The sequence below is a fragment of the Podarcis pityusensis genome (assembly GCF_964106645.2).
Source record: "Podarcis pityusensis genome assembly, chromosome: 2".
Classification (NCBI taxonomy): Eukaryota; Metazoa; Chordata; class Lepidosauria; order Squamata; family Lacertidae; genus Podarcis; species Podarcis pityusensis.
In genome coordinates, this window is record NC_138029.1 from 106,277,679 (window position 1) to 106,305,591 (window position 27,913).

General features: G+C 41.7%; 1 protein-coding gene across 3 annotated transcripts; it reads right to left on the reverse strand.

Moving 5' to 3' along the window:
• Nucleotides 1-27,913, reverse strand: QRICH1 (glutamine rich 1). Of its 3 annotated transcripts, XM_080995697.1 has the most exons (11): nucleotides 27,789-27,894; nucleotides 25,445-25,507; nucleotides 19,595-19,927; nucleotides 12,553-13,575; nucleotides 7,348-7,525; nucleotides 6,408-6,562; nucleotides 5,675-5,789; nucleotides 4,472-4,580; nucleotides 3,555-3,706; nucleotides 1,884-1,974; nucleotides 1-960 (listed from the first exon to the last, which is right to left on the reverse strand). In XM_080995697.1, exons 3-11 carry the CDS (start codon nucleotides 19,904-19,906, stop codon nucleotides 768-770), a joined length of 2,328 nt encoding a protein of 775 aa, XP_080851823.1. In that variant the 5' UTR covers nucleotides 19,907-19,927; nucleotides 25,445-25,507; nucleotides 27,789-27,894; the 3' UTR covers nucleotides 1-767. The 3 variants fall into 3 exon arrangements, with proteins under 3 accessions (XP_080851823.1, XP_080851822.1, XP_080851824.1); XM_080995696.1 differs by lacking the exon at nucleotides 25,445-25,507 and having other exon boundaries at nucleotides 27,789-27,913; XM_080995698.1 differs by lacking the exon at nucleotides 25,445-25,507 and having other exon boundaries at nucleotides 27,873-27,894.

Consider the following 27,913-nt stretch of genomic DNA (forward strand, 5'->3'; position numbering starts at 1 on the left):
TGTTGAAAAGACGTGCTCGTCATTCTTAATAAACAACTAGCATAAGAATACATTAAGAGAAACAGGGTGGTATCTTTATATGATACACAAGTGTATGTTACAAGAATTCCATCAGGCACAGGAGCCTCAAGGTTTTAAGGCCTCAACATCAGGCCAAGAAAGAAAGAAAGAAAGAAAAAGCAAGAGAGAGAGAGAGAGAGAGAGAAGTGTGGTAGTTTGTACTTAACATCTAAAAATGTCACTTTTAAGTTCTTAATAGAAATTGTTTTGCTTTTTCCTTATAAATCATAATTGCAGGTCACTCTCCTCTCCCCTCCAGAACATGTCAGTTTCTGAGCACAAGGAAACTGCAAACTGCCTCTCTTGGCCAATATCTACCATTTTCCGCTCTTTCCAAGTGCATGAGCTCCAAAGCAATGGCCCATCTAGGCCAAGTCCCTCAATTAGATTTGTTTCATTTTCTTCACATCATAAAAAATCCCAAAGTCAATCTACAGCACCTCACAGCTCCCAGAGAAAGAACGCAGCCCCCAATGCGTCCAGAAGGCTGATGCAGTTAGGTCAGATACACAATGGGGAGGGTCTCCTTTAAACAGAAGAAGCCTAAAAGGGCTTCATAACTACACCAATTTAAAAAAAAAACCGGAAAAAAACCTTAGGCATCTCCTTTAGTGTAAAAGGCTGTACAATTGATCCTGGCCTTATGGCCTGGCCTTCCCTCCCACCCTGTCCTACCCTCACCCTTTTTCTGAGTTGGGAGGGATGCCTTAGTGCATGGTGCTGGCATTCGCCACAGCAATAGCTGCCTGAATCTCTCGTATCACCAGAATCCGGGTGAGCATCTGCTCCATCTGCTCTCGACTGATTGGCTGGATGGAATACCAGATAGGGCTGTTGGGAGCCACCACTGGTTCAGGAGTCAAATAGAATGTATCGTTCCGGCCTTTCACGCTCTGGGGGCTGAGAAGACAGAGAATATCGTTAAGCAATTACTTTGACAGCATACACTTGAAACAGCTATGAACACTATCTTACAAACATCTACGTTTTTTCTGAACCGCCAAAGGTTCCACATGTAACACAATACAAAAAGTGACGTCCTGATCATTTCAACCTCCATTTTACAACAGTTGAAGCTGGCTGTGGCATTGAAGACTAAAACTGGAGAGTTAGGACAGGCCTTCCCATGAGGTTTTCTGCTCTAGCACCTGTCTCCCCTCTTATGTCTGCCCCCCCTGCACTACATCTGCAACCCTAGCCTTTGGTAATACATTTCAAGGTATTCGAAAAAGGGTGAATTGTGAGTGCACAGGAATTCAGGTTGTATCTGAAATGCCCAATTTGTACAGTGCATTCTTTACATTCTACACCACAGACTTCTCACACTAACTTGGGGATTTCACCGGGCTTTGGAAATGAAGAGCAAGTCCAAAAATGTTTTTCAAGACTAGAAACTGCCAGTCACTAATCAACATGTTGGGCACCTTTTCCCACAGTGCCACACCAATATACCTCCATCTATTTTATAGACCTCTGCCAGGGACATCAAGTTCCAGTTTACTCAATACAAAGTGTTTGCCCACTTCAAACACACTACGTTATATGCCCAAACTCTTTCCAGTAAAACACAGTGTCAAGAGTTATGCAATGCCCAGCATTTAAAATAAAATAAAATAAGCTACACTACAAGCCTCTCAATATGCATGCCATTAAGTTTGCATTTTTGACAATTCAAGTAGGAAGCATAAGGTAGTCTTCTTTATACAAGGTCATCACTCCAATAAATTAATAGGTAAGTTTGATTAAAACAGTAGAAAGTACACACAAACCCTGAACATCCAGATAGTTATCCTTCTGTGGCTCTGGATGTCAGGAACACTTACCATTTGAAGAGGTAGAAGTCATACAGCTTTATAGGACACCTCAAGGGATTCTCTGGGTTCTCTGTCTGCTCTGCATACATGTCATCAGTAACTGCAAGTCAATCCCAACAATACAGAACATCAGAAACCTTGAAGTTGATGTGAGTAAAACCTAAGTAATCCCACAATTTGAAAAGATGGGACACAGCAACACAATGGCTTTCTTGCTGCAGATAGACAACTATTATGTTACCATTAAGCAAAGTACACATCCACTGCTACCTGTGCTTTTTTGTAGTTCTGTTTACATCCAAACATAAATATCTCAGTGTGTTGTCTAGTTTTTAGCAACGAGGTAGGAGTCCTACTTATCAAAAAGCATTCCAGGAACAGTTTGGTGGTCAAAGTTTCACCTTCTTTGCAGTAGGATCCATGGCAGTATCATTCATGTAAAGGTTTTCCAGCTGGACTAAAAGGTCCCAGTCTTCAGTTTAAACCTATCTTTAGCTGTTTTATGTACTGTTTTAAAACTATTTATAGGTGTTTTATGGTATGTTTCTAAACTGCCTTGAGACAAGTGTAAAAGGCAATAAATAAATAAGAAGGAAAAGCAACTGGGGCTTCACAGAGAATCTCTGAATAGATATAAATGCACAGTAACAGAACTGTGCCCCCAAGAGCAGTCCAACGTAAGTTCAGGGGCATATAAAGCAAGGAAGCAAGTACCACTACAGTGTCATCTCAGAAGCTTGGCATGTCTAAAGCTTTTAGATGCTGTTTTGATACATTTGGGACGCGGGTGGCACTGTGGTCTAAACCACTGAGCCTCTTGGGCTTGCCAATTGGAAGATCGGCAGTTCAAATCCCCGCAACAGGGTGAGATCCCGTTGCTCGGTCCCACCTCCTGCCAACCTAGCAGTTCGAAAGCACGTCAAAGTGCAAGTAGATAAATAGGTGGGAAGGTAAACGGCGTTTCCGTGTGCTGCTCTGGTTTGCCAGAAGCGGCTTAGTCATGCTGGCCACATGACCCAGAAAAACTGTCTGCAGACAAATGTCGGCTCCCTCGGCCAGTAAAGCGAGATGAGCACCGCAACCCCAGAATCGTTCGCGACTGGACTTAACTGTTGGGGTCCTTTACCTTTTTTTTTTTTTTGGGGGATACATTTAATTAATATTCCATTTTCCAACCACAAACAACTAGCTTTGATATAACCCAATTAATAACAGTAAGCTACACACATGCACTCATTTCAGTAAATGCCAGGGTAAGGCAGCAAAGGACCTTCAATAAAATGTATGAATGCAAAGAAATATTTTTGTTTGCAGAAAGTAAGAGAAAAGCATCATTACCAAAAGAAAAAAATCCCCACTGTGTGCTACAGTTGATCTTCAGGGATGATGGCATCTGCAACAGGACTTGCATCTGCAGATCAAATACCTGTGATATCTCATAATAAAGTTCCATGATATAGTAAGTCCCAGTCCCAGAAGGTGGCTTTGTAATCAATCACCATCAGCACCAGAAATTGTCTAGCCATACTCACCACCCAGGCTTACTGGGCTGCAAATTTAATTATGAATCCCATTTGTCTTCCTTTAAACCTGTGGTTCCCTCTCGAGAGAGAGAGCGCTGCAAAACAAATATGATCAGCTACTTAAAGCACAGATTTATTTTTCCATTTTAAGTTCTACCTTTCTGGCCTGCCTGGTGTATGCCAAGTGCCTTCAGGTACCGGATGCTCGTACTCTTATCCTTGGGATTGGAAGGGTTCTTCTTGGTCTGCCTCAAAACCTTTGAAAAGGCCAACTTCATATGCTGGTCTACTGTTTTCAACAGGAAGTATCTGAACATCAAGTGGAAAAGGTGGAGGGCACAGATCAGTTAAAGATGCACAATAAATCTTAACTTTTCCAACACTGGCAGAAAAACCTTTTTTCCTATCAGGAACAAAACAAGGCTCTTAATAGCCAACATTTGATGGAGTGTAAGGTTTTTAAAACGTGCATTTATTTCAACAGACATATACAGTTCAATAGACAGCTCATTTGGCATGTTTTATAAGCAATAGTGAAGGATACAGCTAACAATGGCTATTAGTCTCAATAGCTAAATAGGATCTCTGTATTTTGGAACAGTATAACCCAAATAACAGGAAGCAGTCACAGGACAGAGCACCAACATCATACTTCTGTGAACTCCCAAAAACACTGGGCTGGTCACTCTGGAAACAGAATGCTAGACTGATTGCTGTCATGCATTCAAAGACTGATTATACTTACACACATAAACACATGTACGTGTGTGCGAGAGAGTGATAGAGAAACTTAGAACGACCACGTAAAGAAGTCAGAACTATGACCATATTGCACACTGGGGAAGACTGAATTTTCTGATGGCCACCTAGTAAGTTCACTGAAGAAGGAAGACTGGAGACCTGCTGGTTCACTGGTTCATTTTGTAGTTAACTATGCCAAACTAGCTCTGATAGCTCATACCAAAATGCATCTAAGTAATTCTTCATTGGTAGTTTGTGCTCATATGTGCACATTAATTCACAGTTCACTAAAGAATAGGCTTCCACGAAGGAGGCATCTTTATTAGTACTTACTTTGTGTTAAAAAACATGAGCGTCGTCAGCAAGGTGGCAGGAGAGTGAGCTCCAAGCTGCTTACACTCCCACAGCATCTCTTCTGTCACATGGTTAGGAAGAACATAGCCTGTGAAGACCAGAAGATAATTTCAAAAGATGTATGGAAACCAAGCAGCATCTCCAATCAATTACCCCAAAGTTCCTATTAAGAGAGAAAACTAATTTACAAAGCTTTGACTAGCGACAGCAGCTCCTACACATAGCATACATTTCAGTTAATGACATCAAGTCTAACTAGCTGGTTTGATGTTTCTAACAAATAGTTTGTAAGTACAGCTTATTTGGATACAACTCAGAATAGTCCCAATGACACTGATGGACCTAAGTTAACCATGTTAATTACTTTTAGTGTGCCCGAGAAGATTGTTTGACCTTATGTAGCTCTGTATCATTATACACTCAAAAATACTTCATGCTATCTTGTTGCAACTACTATGCAAGCCTACCATTCCACAAAGATAAAGGCAGAGACATTGGCTTGTCTAACTTATGATGCCCTAAACATTCTAGAACCAGTTCTCACAGGGAATGCCACCTCCTCAAAAAATCAACAACTTCAAGTTCCATCTCACCAGAACAGGCTTTACAAGCAGAAGACCTTTCTCAATTAGCACCCCAAAGCTTTGGGACACTTCCAAGAGTTATTCATTTGTGCTCCCACTCTCTCGTGACATTCTGGAAACAGATGAGGACTATTCTGTTCTGCTTCTGAATGATAGCCTTACCATACATTTTCATTGTTTCAAGCTCTGTTATAAAATTCCACCATATGGGCATCAGATCAGTAGAGAGTTTGGGCAGATGTAAGAAGCGAACCAGATGGCTGGGATGAGCCCGGCAAAAACTACAGTGAAGGCTGCACCATGTGTGCCCACATGTGGTTCCATCCATATTGAATAATGCAAGCCTGCATTTTGTACTATAGACAATACATTGGAAAGTGACAATATGGGTCCAGCTATACGGCGATACCCATACTTCTCTGCAGAAAAGCAAGGACAATTTGGGGCCTAGAAGTCTAGGACAAAAAGCAATTATTTGAATTTATTGCAGATTCTTCCTAGGTCAATTAAGGGAGCATTCCTCTTCAAATGTTCTCTGAGGACCGTGGTGTCTAGACCGTGGTTACCAAGCCTATCTGTGGACTGAAGAGTCTCTTACCAAGAGGAGTGACCCGAGGCTGCACCTCCTTGAGCACTTCATGTAACCACTCAGTGAACCGTATGTAATATAGATCAGAAAAAATGTCATCGACTCGCCCGTTTTCAAATAGATACTGCAAGAAACAGTTACACAGAGGTCAGGCAAACCTGCTCCTCATAGAATTTTTTTAAATAAAAAAACAATCAGTTAGTTAGACTGTGTGTTTGAAGTGCACATGTGAAACATGAGGATTAGAAATTCTTCACACACACACCCCCGCCCCCCGCTGACAATAGAGATTAGGAATCACCTAACAAACTCAACATTAACTCTCTAGCTACAGTTTTACTTATCATGCCTTCCTATGTAAATCCCATAGTGCATAACAAACACATTTATTCAAAGAGCCTGAAAGGCTAGGCCATGAAGCACCTGAAACTCAGATTAATGCTTTGTAAATAGTAATCCCATTAGAGTGATACTGGGCTAATTTCCAGAATTTGCAGCTACTAATAGTTTGTTTCTATGCATAATGATTATTAGAGTATGTTTAGTTATGTGCCACTCTAAAGATCAGAACAGCATCCAGTCAAGAGTTCTCAAGCGAAAGAGAAAACCAAGGATCTCAGGAATGGAAGCCAATGTCTGCCTCTCTCACTCTAGTCTGGCACAAGAATCCTCCTAGTGACAACATATGCCCAGCATACCACTTTTAACATTGTTTGCAGCAAGAGCTTCCAAAATACCATACCTTTTGAATACACAGGAAGATATAGTACAGAACCTCTGGATCATAGGGTTCACCTTCACTGTTGCGAGCTTCACGAGTCATTAAGCACAGCCCATAATTCAACTCTGCTACAGCAGAGGATATGAGATCTTCCTGGAATCTCAACAGCTGGCGTCCTGCAAACCATGGCACAGAAGGTTACTAATTGGCATTTCTCAACAGAGATGTCTTTTTGTAGACTCAGTCATGCTTTCCCGCTGCAACCTTCCCAATAAGCCTATACTGTCACTTGCAAATATTTCTCCTTGTCCCCAGCATATACAAAGGTACCCCAAAATTTGCTTGAAATGGAAACTGAATGGATTTCAAACACACGACTTGCCACTCAGACAGTAAATTGACAATTCACAAATGGTTGAATATTCCTCAATAACAATGGGAAGGAGTCTGAGGTCAGAATACCAAGAGACAATTCAAAGCATGACTGACATTAGTATCCTTTTAAATCCATATTGCTGTGTCAATGAAAAAAATCCTGGGTGCCACAAACATTGCATATAAGCTTAACTGTTTTTAAAGTTAACAAGGCTTTTGTATTTTTATTTTAAACTTAAAACCTAACATACATAATGAAAGTTTGCCTTGCTTTCTAAACACACCAAAACAGATTCAAGAATGCAGCTAAGAATGAAATCAGCAAGAAGAGCAGAGACTCCATCACTTAGCAAAAAAGTTATTAGAGAATGAGCTGAGCTGCCTGAAAGGAAAAGTTAAGCCCTGATCATTAGCAAGAACTCTAGAAGCTGTTGATTATAGTGGCCTATACACACCCACTGTATATGATAACCCACCCAAAGCCCTTGTAATTCAGCAGCCTATAACACTCTAACTAATCTTTACAAAGCAAAAGATTCCTATTGTTTGAAAGATGGAGCAGTACTTCCCTGCTCACAACACTTACTGCCAATAGGTGCAAGCCTGTTCTGAGCCTCCTTCTCCAGCTCTGCATTTTTAGTCTGTGCCCAGCTCTTCCACACTTCTAGTCCTTCTTCTGGCTTGAGAGAGTGTGGAAGGAGAAGTTCAGGTGAAGGCTGAGGCTGTGGTTGCTGCTCAACTTCAGCAACCTGAACAGTTTGAGCCTGTGGAAAAAAGTCAATTCTGATCACATAGGTATGAAAAGCTTTTGCTTACCAGTACTGTAGCATCTTCCTCCAGCCTGCAGAGCTACTCACCTGACTTCAGTTCATTAGAAGAACTGTACTATATTTGATTTACACCCTGGCAGTTTTAATTGAACGGTCCTCCAGGTGGCTTATAAAATATTTCAATAAAGAGAAGTAAAGATAATAAAAAATGGTAATCTTCATAGGAGGTGGGTTCAGGCTGTTTGCTCTTCATTTAATTCTAATGCTCAGAAACCCCTGATATTTCACTACAAATACTGATCACTCTCAATTCCATGTATTTAGCTTGCTACCTCATGACCACTGTGAACACGTCTTACAAAGTCAAAATGCAGAATCAAAACCCTGTGTAACATAGTGGCTACTGCGTTTTTAGTTTGTTGCAACTACAGAGGTCTAGTTCAGAGAAGATAATCTGCACCCCCCCCCCCAAAAAGACCATGGTTTGTTGTCAAGTTCAAGCATTCCTTCCTCTTCTAATGAGGCCAGTTGCAAAGCAGACTGCTAATTTCTTAAAACCAGTTTTCCATAAAGTTACTTCAATTCTGGTTTGTGGGTTGCTGTCAAACCAGTTTCCTAGTTCAGACATTACCGTAAACTGATTTACGAAACCATCTTTGCAGCTGGGTACAAGGAGAAGATGTCAACAAATGTTGAATAATTAAGAGATAAAACAGAGTGAACAGATTGCCCTCTGCTGGGGGAAAGCTGAATGCTAATCATTTTAGAAAATACATCTGCTAGCAAACACAGAATCTGAAGGTCACAGCATCATCAGTTTGCCCACAGTTCTAAGTGCAATATTTCCATTAGAATAGATTTTTGTACAAGGCGGCCCTGTGCCTAAGAGTAGCATACTATAAAGGTGCCCTGCCAAACTGAGATTTTGTATCTTAGTGCTGGCCAGGCAATTATTCAAGTTTTCAGTTACAATCCTTTTGACAAAACAAGACAATAGTAATAAAACAAAAGATAAGGCTACCTACCTACCTGGATGTAGACTACGATCAGAACAAAACAATATGATAGCAAAACATGAGAATGCTTTGATCCTTGATTATACACACTTACCTAAAGCCTTACCTAACCAAAACAACAGCGAATAAGGCTAATAGCTTACATTTGTAAGTTTTAATACAGGGGTCAGCAAACTTTTTCATCAGGGGTCCAGTTCACTGTCCCTCAGACCTTGTGGGGGGCCAGACTATATTTTTTGGGGGGGGGATGATGCAAGAATACCATGAGCCCCGGTGGCTGCTTACCTATGTCTTGCAAGTGGGAGGGGCTGGTGGCGGCAGTGGAGGGACGATGAGCGGTGCGTGAAAGGGCTCCAGGGAGGGGCTGCTTAAAATGGCAGCCGCTTGAGCGCTGCTGATGCTGGCACCAACAAAGCCCAGCCCCCTTCCTCCTCTAGGCAGGGCGGAGAAGCCAGGAGGAGGGAGGGAGGGAGGGAGGAAGGAGGCACCGCCACTTCCGTCTGAGGGAGAGGGAAAGAGTGCGAGCACTGGTGATCCATACGGCGATTCCTGGACCGTCTGCAGGCCGGATCCAGAAGGCAACTGGGCCTGATCCAGCGCGCGGACTTTAGTTTGCTGACCCATGTTTTAATACTTGACCCCCTTCCATATTTGACATGCCTAACAGTGAGAGGGTGAGAAAGCATAAACATTTAGAAGTTTGAATAGCTTAACTGAAACCTATACATGACTGATAGCAGTGCCCTGCTCCCAATTTCCTATCATCCTTCTCTTCTACTTTTTCCTTCCCCTCTTTTCATATCCCACATTTAACATACAATTCATTCATTTTAAATGGTGCACTTTCAGTTCAAGAGGAATTGAACTAGTATTCTGACATTATGATAAAAGCCTCTAAAGCAGGTGTGGCTAACCAGTGGCCCACCAGATATTATTGAGAATACTTCCATCATTCCTGACCATCAGTCACAATGGCTGGGGGCAGTGAGAATTGTTATCTGAGCTGGGACACAGGTTAGCTCTAAATTGTGATCAATATATGAGATCTTATAGTAAGAATACCCCAGCAGATTAAAAAAACAAAATAAGAAGCCCATTCCACACTGAGCCTCTGGATCAGCAAATTCTGCCTACAAGAAGAATGCTGAGTCACAATAGCTCCACAGCCAATCTCTGGGCTTAATTTGAGCAGGCTGAAGTATTGGCAATTTTGAAAAAAGGACTGGCTATCAATAGAAGATAAGGGCAGTAGCTGCCACATGATTACGCCAAACTCTGCCTCGATTCTGTGCCTTCCTCTACCCTAACAGTCATTTTGTGACTGATGATTCTCAGTAATTTTCTGCCCTCTCAAGTAAGCACTGAGGGTAGTAAGTTTGAGAACTCCTGCTCTATTTTAAACTACTCAGGTTAAAAGCAACAGCAGCCAAGGAATCTCCTGAGTTTTTATTATCTCAAAGACCCAACTCTAAAAGTTGTGATCAGAATAATTTCCCTAGAAAGATACACTTGCACCTCTAAACAATAATAGCTTTTAATTTCTATTGCCTTTCTTCACCATGCCTCCTTATTCTTCCTGGCTTTTTTCTTCTTGCTTATCCTTTTGTTAGTCTCAAGAGCCATTCTGTTTTAGCTCCCCATTTACTGAATACAGTGGTACCTCGGGTTAAGTACTTAATTCGTTCCGGAGGTCCATTCTTAACCTGAAACTGTTCTTAACCCGAAGCACCACTTTAGCACATGGGGCCTCCTTCTGCCGCCATAGCACAATTTCTGTTCTCATCCTGAAGCAAAGTTCTTAACCCAAGGTACTATTTCTGGGTTAGCGGAGTCTGTAACCTGAAGGCTATGTAACCTGAAGCGTATGTAACCCGAGGTACCACTGTATATAGCTGGTACTTTACCAAGCAATGTTGAGGCTTAATAAAAGTTACTGTTGTGTAAGATCAATTCTCTAATGTGAAAATTGTTCCAGTGGGGTAGATGGCACACAGAAAGTAGTCTTATTGAAGACTAAAGAAATGCAAGAAACAACATGGGAGTTGAGAAAATTTGGCGATGCTACTGGACCCAACAAGGATTGGCCTCAGTAAGTCTAGAACAAAAAACTTGCAATCTTCTACATGCTCTAAGACAACATCAAAACCTTCCTAAAATCCCATGGGCTAATATCAGAGTAGCTGTGGGAATCCAACACTCGCACGTCAGGCTGCAAGGTATGTTAGAGAACCACAAACATGTTACATTTGGCTTCCTAGCAAAATTTTGGCACAATAAACAGAGAATAGAGAAATCCAGTTAAGTTTATATTTCACTGGAAGTACTCAAGAGCTTAGAACAAAAAAATTCTACATGTAATTTCTTAACTGCATTTGAAAATTTTGAACCAGTGGTAATCACTCCTAACATTAACTCATAGTGGAATATTTCTGTCAAAGTGTATTCCGTTATAATGGCAACTGTAGCCACACCCTTTTTTTTAACCACACCACATATTGCTGTATGGACTACTGAATTATGAAGCGAGTTTAGAATGAGTATAGCATGGGGTGAGGCGTATTTTCAAAGGCCACGTCACCATGTATTTACTAAAGAACCTGTTCTTACTTCAACCAAAACACCACAACCCTGCAAATTCACATATATGAACCTCACTAACACATACAAAGGAGGGATTGCAGTTCCAACAGGGATATGCTTTGTATATAGCCCCAGGTACAATCCATGATGCGGGATGCGGGTGGCGCTGTGGGTTAAACCACAGAGCCTAGGGCTTGCCTATCAGAAGGTCGGCGGTTCGAATCACTGGGACGGGGTGAGCTCCCGTTGCTTGGTCCCTGCTCCTGCCAACCCAGCAGTTTGAAAGCACATCAAAGTGCAAGTAGATAAATAGGTACCACTCCGGCGGGAAGGTAAACGGCGTTTCTGTGCGCTGCTCTGGTTCGCCAGAAGCGGCTTAGTCATGCTGGCCACATGACCCGGAAGCTGTACATCGGCTCCCTCAGCAGTAAAGCAAGATGAGCGCCGCAACCCCAGAGTTGTCCGCGACTGGACCTAATGGTCAGGGGTCCCTTTACCTTTACAATCCATGACAGATTTCAGACAAGAAGGATTCTCTCAGTAACGGCACCCAACTCTAGAGTTACGTGTTTTGCAAATCACTGATGTGATTTAGTCTCAACACAACCCATTATAATGGCAGCTAATAAAGCTTAATGATTAGCCCAACAGAAGATTTAGCATAAATATTAAGAGAGCGGAAAGGCGAGAATGCTTGCCTTATGTACACCATTAGAATTATGAAATAATTAAATGCAGGGGAGGAAGAAGTACAACACTGTCCTCCTGCATCCTAGTGTAATATTAACCCCTACCCCATTCTGCCATTCCCAGAATAAGAACAAAAAATGTTTCATTCACCCTGAACAGTAATAGATGTCCAGTCCCAGTCCAGAGTTTCAAATCTGGGAATCAGTGAAATTTATACTAATTCAGCATTTCTGATAGTTAGCACCCTGAGGAAGGACCATTTACCTTTTGCATTTTACAGAGTTTGGTCCAGCAGTCTTGAATGCTTTTTTAAAAAAACACCCTCGGGTGGTTGTTTTTGCAGAAAACCATTTGCAGAAACACAAGTATATCACATAGTCCTCAAAAGGGGGAAGAGGAGCATATAGACATTACATTTCAAAACGTGCAGATAAGTTTCTGCACAGTTCTTTACAGCTTGAAAGAGCAGAATATCTGTGCCCCATGCTGCTACCTGAACCCCTAATGCTGAAAATCCTCATCGTATGCCCACCTCTCAATACAAAATTCTGGAAGAACATCCAGCTGCATGCAAGCTGAGTAACTTTACATAAAAACAAGGTACATATTACTCTGAGTAAAGTTTTGCTGTCTTTGCACACTGCAGACAGTTCTGCCCTTTGGCTAAGCCACTGCTCTCTACATTTGGAACACTCCACAGTGCAGACAGGTTGTTCATTAAAGTAGTTTACTTACAGAGCAAGTAACTTGCAGCTGCTGGTGTTGCTGCTGCTGCTGCCCCTGCTCTTGCGGTGTGGACTGCTGCTGCTGTGGGTCCCATATATGGACCGTCTGGGCTGTATTCTGATATGTCCCTGCCACTGCTTGCACTGCCACTGGAATGTGGATATTGCCATTCATAAACTGTGCTGGGAAAAGGGAGTTGGCAAGGGTTTGCACCACTTCCTCATGAGAGTTTTTCACTACTGATGCACCTCCCACCATCTTATCCTTGTCATCTTCCAGCTTCACAGTGGCTAGGGCCGTCGGGGAGCCACTGACATGGACGGCATTGTAGGCCTCCTGGGGGATGGCAATGTGGGTTATGTTTTGCTGCTGCAGGTCGCCACGTGGTTGCGCAGAGTAAACAGGGATGGTCCAAGTCTCTCCAGTAGGGCTGGTTATGGTCCCAGTGGCACTGTACAGGTGGGCACTATCCACCGTTAACAAGTCCGGCCTTAACGATACATAACTCTGCTGCTGGCCTTGGGGGATGGCCAGGACTGTGGCAACCGGCTGCCCTGAAATAGCATATGACACAGTAATAGGCATATCCACTTTGCGCTTCTTTACTGGCTGGAGGACACTGGCGGTGCTGATCCTTCGCTCGCCTTCGCGTGGTGAGCCCTGTTGAGATGGAGGAGGGGAAAGCGCCCCAACTGTCTGGATCTGGATCTGCTGGCCCCCAGCAATAGCCTGTCCTGCCACAAGCTGTGCCTGGATTTGCTGATGCTGCATATGTTCCTCCTGTATTTCGGCACCCTGGATTTGCTGAGCAGTCTGCACATGCTGCACCTGGATCTGAGCTGCCTGCAACTGAGAAGGGCTAGGACTCTGAAGCGCTTGACCCTGTATCGTCTGAGGTGCCGGCTGTTGCGCCTGACCTTGGATCTGCACTTGGACCTGTATGGGCTGATCTGAGGCTTGATGAACAGTGAGCTGGGGAGAAAGCTGCTGAGTGGAGACTTGCTGAGGGGATTGCTGAACCTGAACTTGCACCTGTAAAACAAGGATTCAAAAGTTAGCATTCGTTAACTCCAAAACCTCTGATCTACTGACTTTTGTGATTAGGCCAAGGAGAAAGTATAATATAAATAAACTGTCAGTTGGGTATCAGAATGCGGCCATACATAAAAAGTAGTCATTTCTGTACACTTGGGGACCACCCAATATTTCAAATTAATTTGTAAATTAAGGCAAGAGAGAAAAACTGACAATATCCCAGTGAAGAATGAGCACTCTTAGCGGCCTTCAACAGCCACAGAATGTTGAAGGCAGCTGTACATCAGTTTTTGACTATGAAAGAATTTAGTGTACTCAAGCTTGTAAACAGCTCACATGCAGCTGGAAAAGGGCTGGTGGCAGCAGAAACTGGGATCAGAGAATGTGCATCCGAGGCTAAATAACTCATCTTCCCTGCACTATATGTGGAGGTTTGGGAAGAGAAGTTGGGAGAGAATAGGCACTTTTTCATTTTCCCACTCTCCAGAAAAAGCGCTCTGGTTTGAAGCAGGCAGTAAATTTCTAGTGATGTACAGAAGAGCAAGGGATGTTTTCAGAATGATGATAAAAGGAGATTTTTCCCCAACCTCTCCAACCAGCCACCATCCCAGGAGTCCTGAAAAGCACTATGAATCTTCTATTCTAGGCTGGCTTGAGAGCTGAATAGCACCTTCCCAGGATACCATAAACTTATTATTCAGACAACGTTTTCTTATAAGTGTGTGTATGTAGTTAGAACTTCTCAAAAAGGCGTAAGCTTAATAGTGCAACTATAAGAAAATGGAAGGAATGGATTTCCTACAGAGGCATCTTGCTATACTGGAAGAAAGTGTTTTTGAATGAGTATAATGCAACAAAATTGTAGTAAGAGGTGACAGCTGAAGCACTCAACAAAACTTAAGAAATTCTTACTTTTTTTAGTAACAGTATCACATATAATACTTAAAAGCCTGCACAGATGCAGTAATACTTTCCAAACTTCACATTATTGTCCTCTTGTTAGCACCAAACTAGGGGCAAATTCTTACATGTGTTTCTGGCACTGCATACTCCTATGGGAAATGTAATGGTGCACTTTTGTCTGAAGTCACAAATCTAACATGGTAACTTTATGTGGAAAACCTGTGAACAAATTGCTCCCCAAATTAAACAGAGGTGTTTCTTAGAAGATTTTAACATTTACAGGTCTTTAATTTACAAACTACTAATTTTTCTGCAAATGTGTTGAGTCCCAAAATATTCTGCAGATACCACCCACAAAAATAACTACGGGTGGAAATACTAGATATAAAAAGTTAATATAGTAATGAGAACATGCTATCTATCACTCAAAACTCTTATGCTAATCTTGAAATGCAGAAAAGAGAAACAGTTAAAAGCAGAAAATGGAAAGGATAGCTGATTATCCAAAGACCAGCTAAGTTAATGTAGAAGTAAGTCAAAGCAAAACCACATTTCTAGATATGATAAAAAATGCTCTAAGTCAGTTATGAAACTGACGAGAAGCAGCAACAAATTCTGACTTAATCACAGCAGTTTCCAAATTCCATAATAAGACACAAGTGTTGAACTACATTCTATATGCTCAGTTAACTGAACATGCTTAAAATCTAGGGTTTATCCCAAATTAGGATTTTGGGATTAAAGCTGCAGAATTCAAGAGCTCCTTTTTATAAGCAGTAAGCTCTCTCAGTGCCACATGTATCAAACAGTTTACCTTTTTCTGTCCAGCATGTGTTGTCTAATTTAAACTTCACTGACCATTTTAAAAGAAGCTACCAAGCACATACTTACATTCCTATCACACACAAGATTTGTGAAGTTCCCCTCACTCACAAAAAGGCTCCAAATAGTTTTCTATGAAGATTAAAGCAATCTGTATGTAGAATATGAACTAATCCCACCTAAACTCTACACAGGCAGTAGAAAGGAATGTGTCTGTAATAATCCTGCTGGTCAAACCAAAGCATAATCAGACAGACTTCTCTCATGTCCACTGATATAATCAATACAGAAGCATTTGCTGTTAGTTTCATGGAACATAGAACCAAAGTGGTGGTGGTGAAGGAACATGACAAAAAAGGTCTCCTATTGTTTCAAAGATACTCTCAAAGTGTAAGGCAAAGGGGGTGGAGTGACAGAAGAACAATCTAAGAATAGTTCACAAATGCATGCTTATCACTCCTGGCTGCAGCATCAAATATCAAACAGATTGACTTTTGTGCTAACTCAAACAATGTTTTTAGTAAATAACAGTTCAGCTGAAAACCAACAAATTTGAGTAATTAAGCAATGAGAAACCAAGCTACGTATATGCATGTATGAAGCAGGAATACTGTGTAGTCAAACTGTTTGGGGGAGCTTATCAAACCAAACAAGTTAAAACTTCCTGAGCTTTATTTTCATAGGTGCTAACTGCTTATCTTGTTCTTAAAATTAGACAGCTTCCTGTTAGTTTAATAAATATTTAACGAGGCACCTTCTTACTCCTCCTTAAGACAAAGCTTTGTATTGTTTAAGCTCCTTGGTGCTTGGGCATGGGCTTCCTTGCTGGCAGCTCCTTATTATCTTACATATAAGTGTATCTCAGGAAGGTAGTGAAACTGGTTTCTTCTGAAGCTTAGAAAGGACTACCAGCAAATATCACACTGCAGGCTTGTTTGTTTTTAATGCTGTGCTTCAGGGCAGACTGTGGGATGGGAAACACCTTGACTGCATATACCTTGGATCCTGAACGCCACAAACCCAGAAGTGAGTGTTCTGGTTTGCAAACGTTCTTTGGAACCCGAACGTCCGATGGGGCTTCCACAGCTTCTGATTGGCTGCAGGAGCTTCCTGCAGCCAATCAGAAGCCGTGCTTTGGTTTCCAAACTTTTTGGAAGTTGAATGGACTTCCGGAACTGATTCCATTCAACTTCCAAGGTACGACCATATAGATGTCATTCAGCAGCTTTAGTGCTCATCTGTGAAAACTTTCTTTCAGGTACCTGACTAGGAATGCCTTACATGCACATGGAGAACAAGTATAGAATCATATGAACTAAAAAGGAAGACTAGTTTGCTTTAATCCTCTATATGATACACAATTCGTACTTTTGATAAAATTTGGTATCAACTTATAAAATCATTTCGCACTAGTATTCCTCAATTCTATTATGCCTTACTGCTAATATGCAAGTGCCCCCCCCCCCAAATCTTCCGCAGCCCACAGGTGCTTTTATGAGTTGCAACAGTTTTGCCAAACCATATATGCCAAAACCATATATGCAGTTGGACACTCACAGAGCATTTTCTTAGTCACATTTAGCTTGGCCCAGAAGGTATAATGGCAAAAATGGTACACACCACAAATTCAGAGCTATTTATCTTTCAAAAAGCAGTCCCATTTTTTTAGTCATGCAAAGGCAACCCAACTCTGAACAAAACAGCTCTGACAATCTTTTTGTGTCTGGAATTGGGTGGGTGTGCTAATTTCCCCAAATGCACATTCCTATATCATCCTCTCACATCATGGTGATGGTAACTATCTGTCCATAGAACCCCCTTGCCACACAGAGTTGAATCAATTTTTATTTCATATTTGAGGGCAGAGTAAGAACACTGTAGTTCAATACTTAAATTAAGTTCAATACTTAAAGTGACTATAGTTTTATATTTCGTGTTTACAAAGAAATGTAATATGCAACTAGCTAATGCAAAATAGCTATGTAGAGTAGTCAATACATTGCTTATGCATTGCTCACAATGAATGAAATCTCCAGTGCTTTCTATTTTGTATTGCATTATACTTCAGTGCTGCTGTTTTTTAACTGGATTGTATTCTTTCGTTAAAATTTATTTTTAATGGTCTGAAGAGGTTTAGAGCAGCAATATTTGGGATACCTTCAAGCTATACAAGGTCCGATGGAAAAGGTTCGAATAATTAGAGTGTTGTTCAACACCCTCATTATTTCATCTATTAGATATTTCTATATTCTGTGCATCAATAGGGTTTTTTTTAAAAAAAAGACTGGCCTAATCCTAAATTTAAGCATTCAGTATACCACAACTGATTCTTACACTGATTCTATCTATATATCAGTCCCAGGACTATCATATGCTAAGTTCACTATTATAGTTAGATGGTTGAAAGTGCAAATAGCATCCAGGCAAGGCAACATAGTTAGAACTCAAATTTCCAATGGAGACCTACAGCTGAGCGCTTTGCCTAGGTATTGTTGCATTTAATTAAATGTCAGGGGCACCTAGGTTTGCTGAACAAGTCCTGTTTTTCTAATGTAAATAAAACTCTTTGAAGAAATCCAAATGAAAGCACTAGCCTGTAACTGTTTACACAGTAGCAAAGAGCCATGTACTTTTGATTCACATTAGGTTTCATAATACAGAGAAATATAGGATTAGTCTACTAAGCTCTGAAGCATGACTACATTTTCTGCTAGTTTGTTATTGTCTGTACTTCAAGTTAAACACAATATGGCCACAAAACATGTGTTTGCTTCAAGTAGTATAATAAAGTAAGGTCTAAATTCCTCCATGGGGAAAATTAGTAATTCCTAAATCAAGGGTGAACTAAACTGCTCACTGTGTTTCCAATTACTGGGGATTGGCAGAATCAAATATTAGGAGTCAGTATTACAAATCTAAGGTTAATCGTCCCTGTTACTCACGATTCATGTATGTATGCAATTATGATTCCATATCTAAGGTTAATCGTCCCTGTTACTCAGATTCATGTATGTATGCAATTATAATTCCATATACAGTAGGAACTGGTAACCATAAGGCCACAAGTAGAATTTGGCCTTGGGTGACAGCCAATTGACCCCAGGAGTCCTACTGCCAGTGCTGATGCAGAGCCTTGAAAGAATCTCTCCACAGTCACTATTCAAAATGTAAAGCTCAATGATGGCAGACTCAAAACTTTTGTGATCAGGTTTATGTTGATTGAATTCAGTTAAGGGTTGAAAGGGAAAGGAAGAAGACAGAGAAGTTATGGACCTGACTGCTAGACAAGCCCTAAATGGCTTGGATCCAGGCTATCAGAAGGGCTGTACCTCCTTATATGAGCTTGCCCAGGCTTTGTTATCTTCAGGGGAGGCCCTGCTCTTGGTTCCACCATCACAGGTAAATTTAGTGAAGGCACAAGAGAGGGCCTTCTGAGTGGCTGCTCCCAGATTGTAAACTCTCTTCCATGGGAGACAAGGTTGGCCCCCTCTTTGCTTTCCTTTCACCAGCAGGCAAATGCAAAGTTCCTAAGGAACGCATGACTCAGTTATTAACACTGAATCATATAAGTTACAGTAAGCCATTTGTTTTCCATTAGGTATTCACCAGAATGATGGGTATTATTGGTTTAAATGAAACACTAGACGCAGTCAGGAAGTTTTGTGCAAATGTGCTTTAAAAGTCACTTCTGCAGAAGAATATCTCTGAAAATTCAAGATACACCAGGCCTCTAGAAATATGGATACACTGTTTGAAAGAGTGGCATTTGGGAAGTAAAGTTAAAATTGATTTGCCTTATTCCTGTGCTCTTTGGACTATACAGTACTCTTAATAATTTATCTTATGGTCATGTTTGCTTTTAAAGAACATTCACAGATATCCAACACTGAGAGGACTTTCCCCTTCCTCTCCTCTGCAGCCCCACGCATGCCCAACATTTGGACAGCTGAATATCACCCAAGTACTTAACACAGGTACTTTGTGCACTATGAAAAGAAAAAGCAAAATTAGCAGGGTGGAGAAATTTAAATTAAGTTTCTGACTTGAATTAGATTGGTCCATGTAACAGATATATAGAAAACTAAATAAAATCTTTAACCTATCTGAGTGACGAGCAAAAACATTTGTACCTAACAACTACATTCTTTTTCAATTAATTTGTTTTGGAGGAGAGAAAATGCAAGGAGTATGTCTCTACAGTTGTCTATGAAAGCTGCCCAGAGCACAAATTCCTGCATGCTTTTATGTATGAAAGCAGCAAAGAGTAAGACATGCATCCTTTTAAGATTACCTGAACTTGCTGGGGTTGCTGCACTTGTATTTGCTGCTCTTGCTGTGTTTGCTGCTGGACGCTTGTTGTAACTGGGCAAGCAAGTTCAAGCAAAGATCCAGCCACTTCTGTGCTATCTGTGTAGATGCAGTTGCCACCTTGCTGGTATACCATGGTGGTGGTAGCAGCCGTCTGCTGAAACTCCTGTAAGGCTTCAGGACCCTTGGAGGCAAGGGAGTCCAGGAATTCCTTCATCCTATGCTGTGGGATCGTTCGTGCTTTCACACGGATGTATTCTTCAAAGGAAATGGTGTTATCCAAAGAATTATTCATATTGCAAGGTACTCAGGATTCCTTAAAAGAAACAAAGCAAGCCATTACAATTACACTCTAAGCCACTCTCTCTACATTTCTGATGTCTTTATCAATAAGGTAGAAATATTATTCGGGTCATTCTGACTACTCACCACAGGTTAATTTATTGAAAAGTCATGCATAACAGACACATGCAGCTTTCTATTAAGATCCACTAATCTACAAACCCACTGTCTTTCAATGAGAACCTCAACTCAAGGCAGAGTCAAGCCCAATCCAAATCAGAGGATTAAAGTCTCCACTGATATATGGTACCCTCTGTAAAAACTGGGGAGTTCCCACTAGGCATGGAATCAAAGTTTTTGTTGTTGTTGTTGTTTTTAAAAAAGGTTCCCCAACTCCAATAGGCTACTGATTCCCCAACTCCAATAGGCTACTGATTCCCCAACTCCAATAGGCTACTGATTCCCCAACTCCAATAGGCTACTGATTCCCCAACTCCAATAGGCTACTGATTCCCCAACTCCAATAGGCTACTGATTCTCCAACTCCAATAGGCTACTGATTCCACAACTCCAATAGGCTACTGATTCCACAACTCCAATAGGCTACTGATTCCACAACTCCAATAGGCTACTGATTCCCCCGTTTGTCTCCCTGTGCATGCAAAAAAGGTAACCATTCCTAGCAACGCAGCATAACATTGCTCAGCACCCAAACCAAGTCACAATGGTGCAAGGACAGGAAAATCTAAAAGGAAGTGGGGTGGGGAGAGAGGGAAGATGAGGGAATCCCTCCAGAAGGTTCCCAATTTCCAAAAGGGAAACATTCAGGCTCTGCACAGGTCATTCTGATTCAGAGAGTAAGTGGATCATTGCTCCAAGTAAAGAGACCTTCCTTTTTGTGGATGCTTTCATGGCTTCCGTATCAACCACACACTAAGTAGAAATGATTCATCAGGGCCTGGAAATTTTGCACAAGTGTACAATTTAATGCCTAAATGATCTCAGCTTCCATTAAACATTCACACCAAATTTCTATTTAAAGTGTGGAAGGGCAGCACCCAGCGAAATTTCAGGAACTGGGAGGGACTAGTAGGACCTTTTGGTTTAGCCTACTATGTATTCTAACGACTAAAATAATTATGCAAAGCAAGGTAATCAATCTGCATACTCATACAGGCTAGGGTATTTTTTTTTAGTGTATACCCACTGAGTCTTGCATAAGATACACTAAATCTGCAGGCTGCAAGGCCTCCATCAATTGGTGGGCAGGCCACAGTGATAAAGTTTTCATTAAGCAAAATTAATTGTTTTGGCAAAGGCTTTGCCAAATTCATTGACTTACAGTTGAACAACATAGGCCATTCAAAAAGTCCAAAGATATTGGAAAATAAATTCAAAGTAAATATATATACACTTTAGGTTGCCTAATATTTTTCATATTACAGTCGTACCTTTAAAGTCGAATGCCTTGAGAATCAAACATTTTGGCTCCCAAACGATTCAAATTTGGAATTGAGTGTTCCAGTTTGTGAACGTTCTTTGGAACCCAAACGTCCGACACAGGTTCTGCAGCTTCCGACTGGCTGCAGGAGTTTCCTGCAGCCAACTGGAAGCTGCATGTTGGTTTCCAAACGTTTTGGAAGTCAAACGGACTTTCGGAATGGATTCGACTTCTAAGGTACGACAGTATAAGTATGGAATTTGTGTTTCCTTATGAAAAACATGAAATGGGGTGAAAAATGTATACAGAACGCACACATCCCTGGTCAATACGCATAAATCCTGAGAAGCAGGATTTGTTTTTTAAGCAACATAAGCGTTGCTAATAATTCTGAACGCTTAACAGTATTGAGTGACAAGGCGTAGCAACATACAAACTAGTTTCTCACTCATAAAGCATTATACTGTAGTTTCCACTACCAAAGAAATTCTGCAATTAAAGAGAAATGAAAGCTCAAGAGAGACACCGCCACAGTTACTACACAGTGAGAAAGCCTGAGGTGAGAGAGAAGTCATCACTTCAATAATCACTGAAGTGAAGCCACCCAGCATCTAGGCATTTATTTGTTCACATTAATACATTTATTGTACAAAGGCAGCCCTGCATGCAATCGTATCATCTCTAGAGCTGCTCACAAGACATATATTAACAATATTCACCTACAGCAGACTACTGTAGGACTCAAACAAAAGTTTCAGATTTCAGCTACCATTGAGACCAGAGGATGATGTCTGGGCCCTCTATCAAATTTCTTTTTTTTTGAAAAGTCAAGCAGACGTGTCTGGCCCTGGCTACATATTATTTGGAGCACCATGAATGCTGCTGCCCCATGGTGGCTCCCTGCAGTACTCTTGGTATCATCTGCAACTTCCATCTACATTATTAGGATGGAACACATACCATGCCAGCAATGAATAACCAAATTGGGTCAAATTGGCATCATGGTATAACTATATGATTCACTCTAACTGTGAGGATGGAAATTGCAGTTATTACCAATCGTCATGTGGCAGCAACCATCAGGATGGCAGCAGATGCAGTACTCCATGTATAAATGAGGCCCCAACAATTATGTGGATTGTCAGGTGGGATCCTATGCAAATTAGAAAGTGATCTAATTTATATATTTTATTATATATAAAATAATACTCATTTTACTTGTATTTAGAAAACAAAGCTAAAAACTTTGAAACTGCCACACTTGCACAATATTGTATCTGTAATTGGCACCCATTCATTGTTGCTACTGAATTTATGGAAAATTTTCTGCAGAAAAGTAAAGCACTAGAAACTTTCCCACAGATCATGGGCATCAATATCACACCAAGCAAACCTAAAGGAATCAGACAATTGCACTTAACGTACATGAGGCCCAATTGCTACAAGAATAGTTGCAAACTTGCCATGCCAGATACATCATCAGATGCAGATGGATCCAAAAAGTAAGAGACCCAAGCCAAAAATGTAATTATGTTTTTAAAATAAGACACATAAATTGACTGCCACTGTCACAGAATGTTTTTCAAATCAGGCCTATTTAATAGTTAAAGTTTAGAGGGGCAGAATATACACATTGCCTAGAGAAGTCTTTATATTTAACTAGTAAATCTGATCTACTTTTTCTATAAAGTTGTAAGTTAAACATATTGCTCCCATATTTTAGCCACTTAAGTATTCAAATTAAGATGCTTACTAAAAAAAGATCCCCACTTTTCCAACCAAGGTTCCAGGTGGCAAAAATGTTCTGGCTGTGCAAGGCAGAACTAATGATGCTATTCCCTTTGCTGCTGACCCAGTAAACACAATTCCCCAACAGCAAAGGAGATTAAATCTAACATTTTGACACACCGCTTTTTCCAGCAGAAAAGCATTTGGTGGCATTGGCTAGAATCAGCTGATTCTAGCCAAAGAAGTAGCCTTTTCAAATGCACTGCTGTCACAGAATGGGGTAATAATTATTAGGTTTAATATTGGATCTCACACTGGAATAAAATTATACTCCAACTCCAAACATACCGCTAAGCCCCACTCACTCAAGGGAATTTACATTTAATCAAGCTGCTAAGGATAGTCAGATTCTGGAAAAGTTACAAGAACAGTTTGTGTGTCTCCCCTGCCCACCGCCTTAATTTTGCATTTTTTGCAAATTTTAGGAGTAGCTAACAATGGAGACATACGGCTGGATTTGAGGAATTAACCATTCTATATTCCTTCTTCCCAGAAGTCCTAGGTGCAAACTGAAACCTGTATAATATCTAAAAGAGGTTCATTTAAATGTCTACTACCTCCCACATTCCATTTAGGACTCTGAACAGATGCAGACAAAGTAGCTTCCCCAGTCAAATAGCCTGATAAACGCTATTTTGTGGGCATTTGGGTTGGCCTAATGGAAGGCAATATGGATTCTGGAACATTATTGCTATCAAGACACTGAAGGAGTCATCATTGTTTTCAGATCAGTGGATTTTGAAATGCAGACCTTTTTAGTTTACCTCAATCTTATGCAAACGGCTAAGATTCTGAGTTACTTAATAAAGTATTACTTAATAAAGTATTATTATAACATTGGGAAATATTCATGGGCCCCATTTTCTAGGGCTAATATGATTTCCACAAATATACTAGCTAGATAATGTCATACAATATTCAAGAGCCTGCCTTTCGAAGTACAGTGGTACCTCGGTTTAAGAACAGTCCCATTTAATAAAAATTTGGTTTACAAACTCCGCAAAACCGGAGTTTTGGTTTGGTTTGAGAACTTTACCTCGGTCTAAGAACAGAATCTGAACAGTGGAAGGGCACCAGCAGTGGGAGGCCTCATTAGGGAAAGCGTGCCTCGGTTTAAGAACGGTTTTGGTTTAAGAACGGACTTCCAGAACGGATTAAGTTTGTAAACCGAGGTACCACTGTACCTTTAAATATGATTAGGACCTAAGATCTTAATTTCTATTTCTATGAAGTTATTAAAGGGTGGATCACACATCTCATACTTTTGAGAACCAATGATTGAAATCAAGATAAAAATCTAGCCTAACATTATAACTGTTGCCTTTTTCTGCCACCGCTTCAAAAAGAAGCAACAGCAAGTCTAAATTGTTTGACAGAAGTTACCCAGAAATATATTTTTCCTTTCCTGTAAATCTTGACACATCCAGACACATTATACAGTAAGGGTTGATAACTCTCCACCTCAGAAGATTTGACCAACTCATGAAATACTTTACCACTGCTTCTAAGATCCTTTTTCCAATTAAATACTGGCGAACAGTTGAAATTCACAGTTACAGTATTTTCCTACCTTGTCCACACCTTTGTAACCTAATGTAATTTACTGGTAGGAAACAACTTTTCTTTTCACAGGTGCTACTCTCACTACCACTGTTTCATAAAACTGAGGCAGATTAGCAGTTAAACATTTGAACCTTTCATTTACCAAATATTTTAGAAGCAGCAAGATGAACTCTGGGGGAAGCTTAGAGTGGTATAGGACAAAAGTTGACAAGAATTTTACAATGGAAATTTGCTCACCCCAAGTTGAACCATCACAAGCTATTTTACCTCCTTGGAATCTTCCAGTCTTGAAGCAATCACCTTCTGTTATATAAGTTACAAGCACCAGTGAATTGCAGGAGATATTCTTCAGCCTAGTGTCACTGTGCCAAGATACCATCCAGAAAAAAGTAATGCACATCAAGTGCGTTAATGCTTTAGCCAACATCCATAAATATAGAAATGCATTTATGTTAATGATACCATTGCTGCAGAAATCATATATGAATCAAAGATCAGTTGTTTGTTTACTGAGCTTTCATCCTTACATGACCTTGGTATAATGTGCATTCCATCAACTTTCAGGAAAAATTGAAATAAATGATATGTAAAACAACAACTCCTGCCTAAGGAAACAAGTATTCCTTTATCTGCATTTTCATGTAAATATTAAATCTGGAAAGTTAGGCCAAGCCAACTGATTAGCAAGCAGTTAGTTCTCAGAACTTAAACATTATTGAAAGCACACACATTTGTAGTATGCAGACAATCTAAACTCACCAGGCACCATGCTGTATGTATTTCTGATATTCGTGTCCTGAACTCTTTTAGACTCGTGACATTCTGGAGAAGACAGAACAAAGAAACCCTTTCCATCCCCACTTTAATTGTATTTATTTAAGAAATATAAAGGGAGAAGACAATGTTATATGACAAAGTTGTGAAGCCCCCCCCCCCCAAAGTCCAATCTCCCACCTTTCCCCATTTTTTTTCACATTTCTAGCTACTTCATTGTTTTAAAAAGGCAATTCTAGAGCTTTTCTAATTCCAGTGCCTTTTAAGAAAATAAAATTAAAACGCAAACTTTCTGAACAAGAACTACTCAGTATTCAATGCTGAATTATGTGATGTGTGTGTATGACATGCTCCCTTTACTTCTACGAGGTGCCTTGAGTTCCAGATGGAGGAATAGCAGAATATAAACTAACTTGGTAAAAATATGTTAGCATAAAAGCTTGCAGATGGATAAGGTTTCAGAAACCTTGAATGTGGTAGCAACTGAAAGAACACAGGCATGGCTGCAGTAGATACAGGAAGCATTGAACATCTGTATTGTCTACACCAGGTATGGGAAACTTCTGGCCCTGCAGATACTGATGAAATTTCCATCATCCCCAAGCAACACAGCCAATGGTTTGGGATGAAGCAAGCTGTAGTCAAGCAACATCTGCAGGACCGCAGTGTTTCAGAATAATGTAACTTCCAGACCTATCTGGAGATTGTGGGGGCTGAACCTGTAACCTCTTGTTTATATGCACCCACCCACTAAAGTTGTTTATTACTAGTGCTATTATTCAAGTAAGCAGCAAGATTCTCAGTTCCATCTGGGCAAATCTTTTGCCCACCCTACTGATCAAGACATGTTTGTGACATTAGGCACATGCTAGCATAAAAGTTGATTAGTGCATTTCCATAGTAATGGTAGTATATTGTGCTTTACATTTACAAATGCTCCAGCCAAGGGTCCGAAAGCCTAGAAGAGCCCTAAGAAAATGCACAGGAACAAAAGGTGGGCTTATCCACAAAAACCTAGGTTTTCAAGTACTACAAAACTCTCTTTGGGATGCTAAAGGAATAGTTCCCATGACAGAACCACAGGAATTGAAAGCCAGGAAAGGGCCCACGGTAGATTCCTCCACTCATCTCTTTATCATTAGTAATGATAAATAGGGCAAATAATCCCCCAGTCACTGGTTGCAGGGAAACAGCAGTGTTAAAAGGTATCTATTGGTTTTAAGGAAAACGAAATCCGGAGACCGATAATCATACAGCTGAAATCAGCTGAATAGGGAAAGTTACTCAGCTTGTGTATGGGGTGGGGGAAGAGAGAAAGAGAATCACTCAAGTAAGCCTAACTGTCCTGTCAGAGGTATTGTACACGGCTACACTCAACGGTCCACTGTAATGCGCAGCACGAAGCGCTTTTAGGTACAGTATTTGTAAATATTGCAGGCTCCTAGACAAGGCCAGCACACCGAAAAGGCCCCGCCTTGATCCGCCTCGCCTCCATTTATTCTAGCCTTCTGGCCAAGGGTGGGGATGAGCATCCTTGGTCGCACGAAACTGGCGCGCGAATGGCTAGGTGAAAAGGAGGAGAAGAAGCAACGGCGGCGGCCGAAGAGGTTTGGGAAGAGTGAGGAAAATTGGCCACAGCCGTGGCAGCTCACCCCGCCTCCCCAGGGTCTCTGCAGCACTAGGGCCCGCCGGCCTCATCCTGGAACTTCGCCTGCGACTGCTGCTGCACCCGAGTCGGCACCTTTGAAGGAGAAGCGGCGCGGGCGCGCCCGCAGCAGCAAACCCAAGGCGCGCGCCCGTCCCCACAGGGCCCTGGGGGTGGACTTCCCAGCGCGCGAAACGCCGGGAACGCGCGCGCCTACTGCCGCCTCTGGAACCGGGGAGGGGGAGCTGGGGGCTGGTGAGGGGAAGAGTCGGGAGCGCAAGGCGGGGCCGCGGGCACCGTGGAATGAACGACGCAAGGCCTCGAAGTCTGCGCGCCGCGGCCCGATCCCGCCCTACGAATCTCCAATTCCAACACGCACGCAAAGAGGTCCTCTCTCTTTGCCCCCCCCCACCCCGCCCGCCCCCCACCCACCACCGCGGAACGCGCGCGCACGCGCTCCCCAGCGCCACACACACAACAGCCGGGCTCGCGGGAGCGCGCTTCGGCCCCGCTACCCCTCCCCCTCCCCCCCCGCCGCCGCTATTCTTTTTCTTCTCCTCCTCCACCCCGCCCGGTCTGAGGCAGCTCCTCTCCTTCTTCACCAACCCCCGCCCCACTCCAGCCCTCCCGTCCGCCCCACGTCCGCCGCTCGGCTGTCAGCGTCCCCGCCCAGCGCCGCCTCACCCCGGCCCCTCTGCCGCCTCGCGCCGTCGCCACCTCAGGCCCCGCGTCTTTTTTCCCCTCACAGGTCCCTGGGCGCCATCTTACATTCAACCCGCCGCAACCAATCGGCGCCCGGGCTCGAGTTC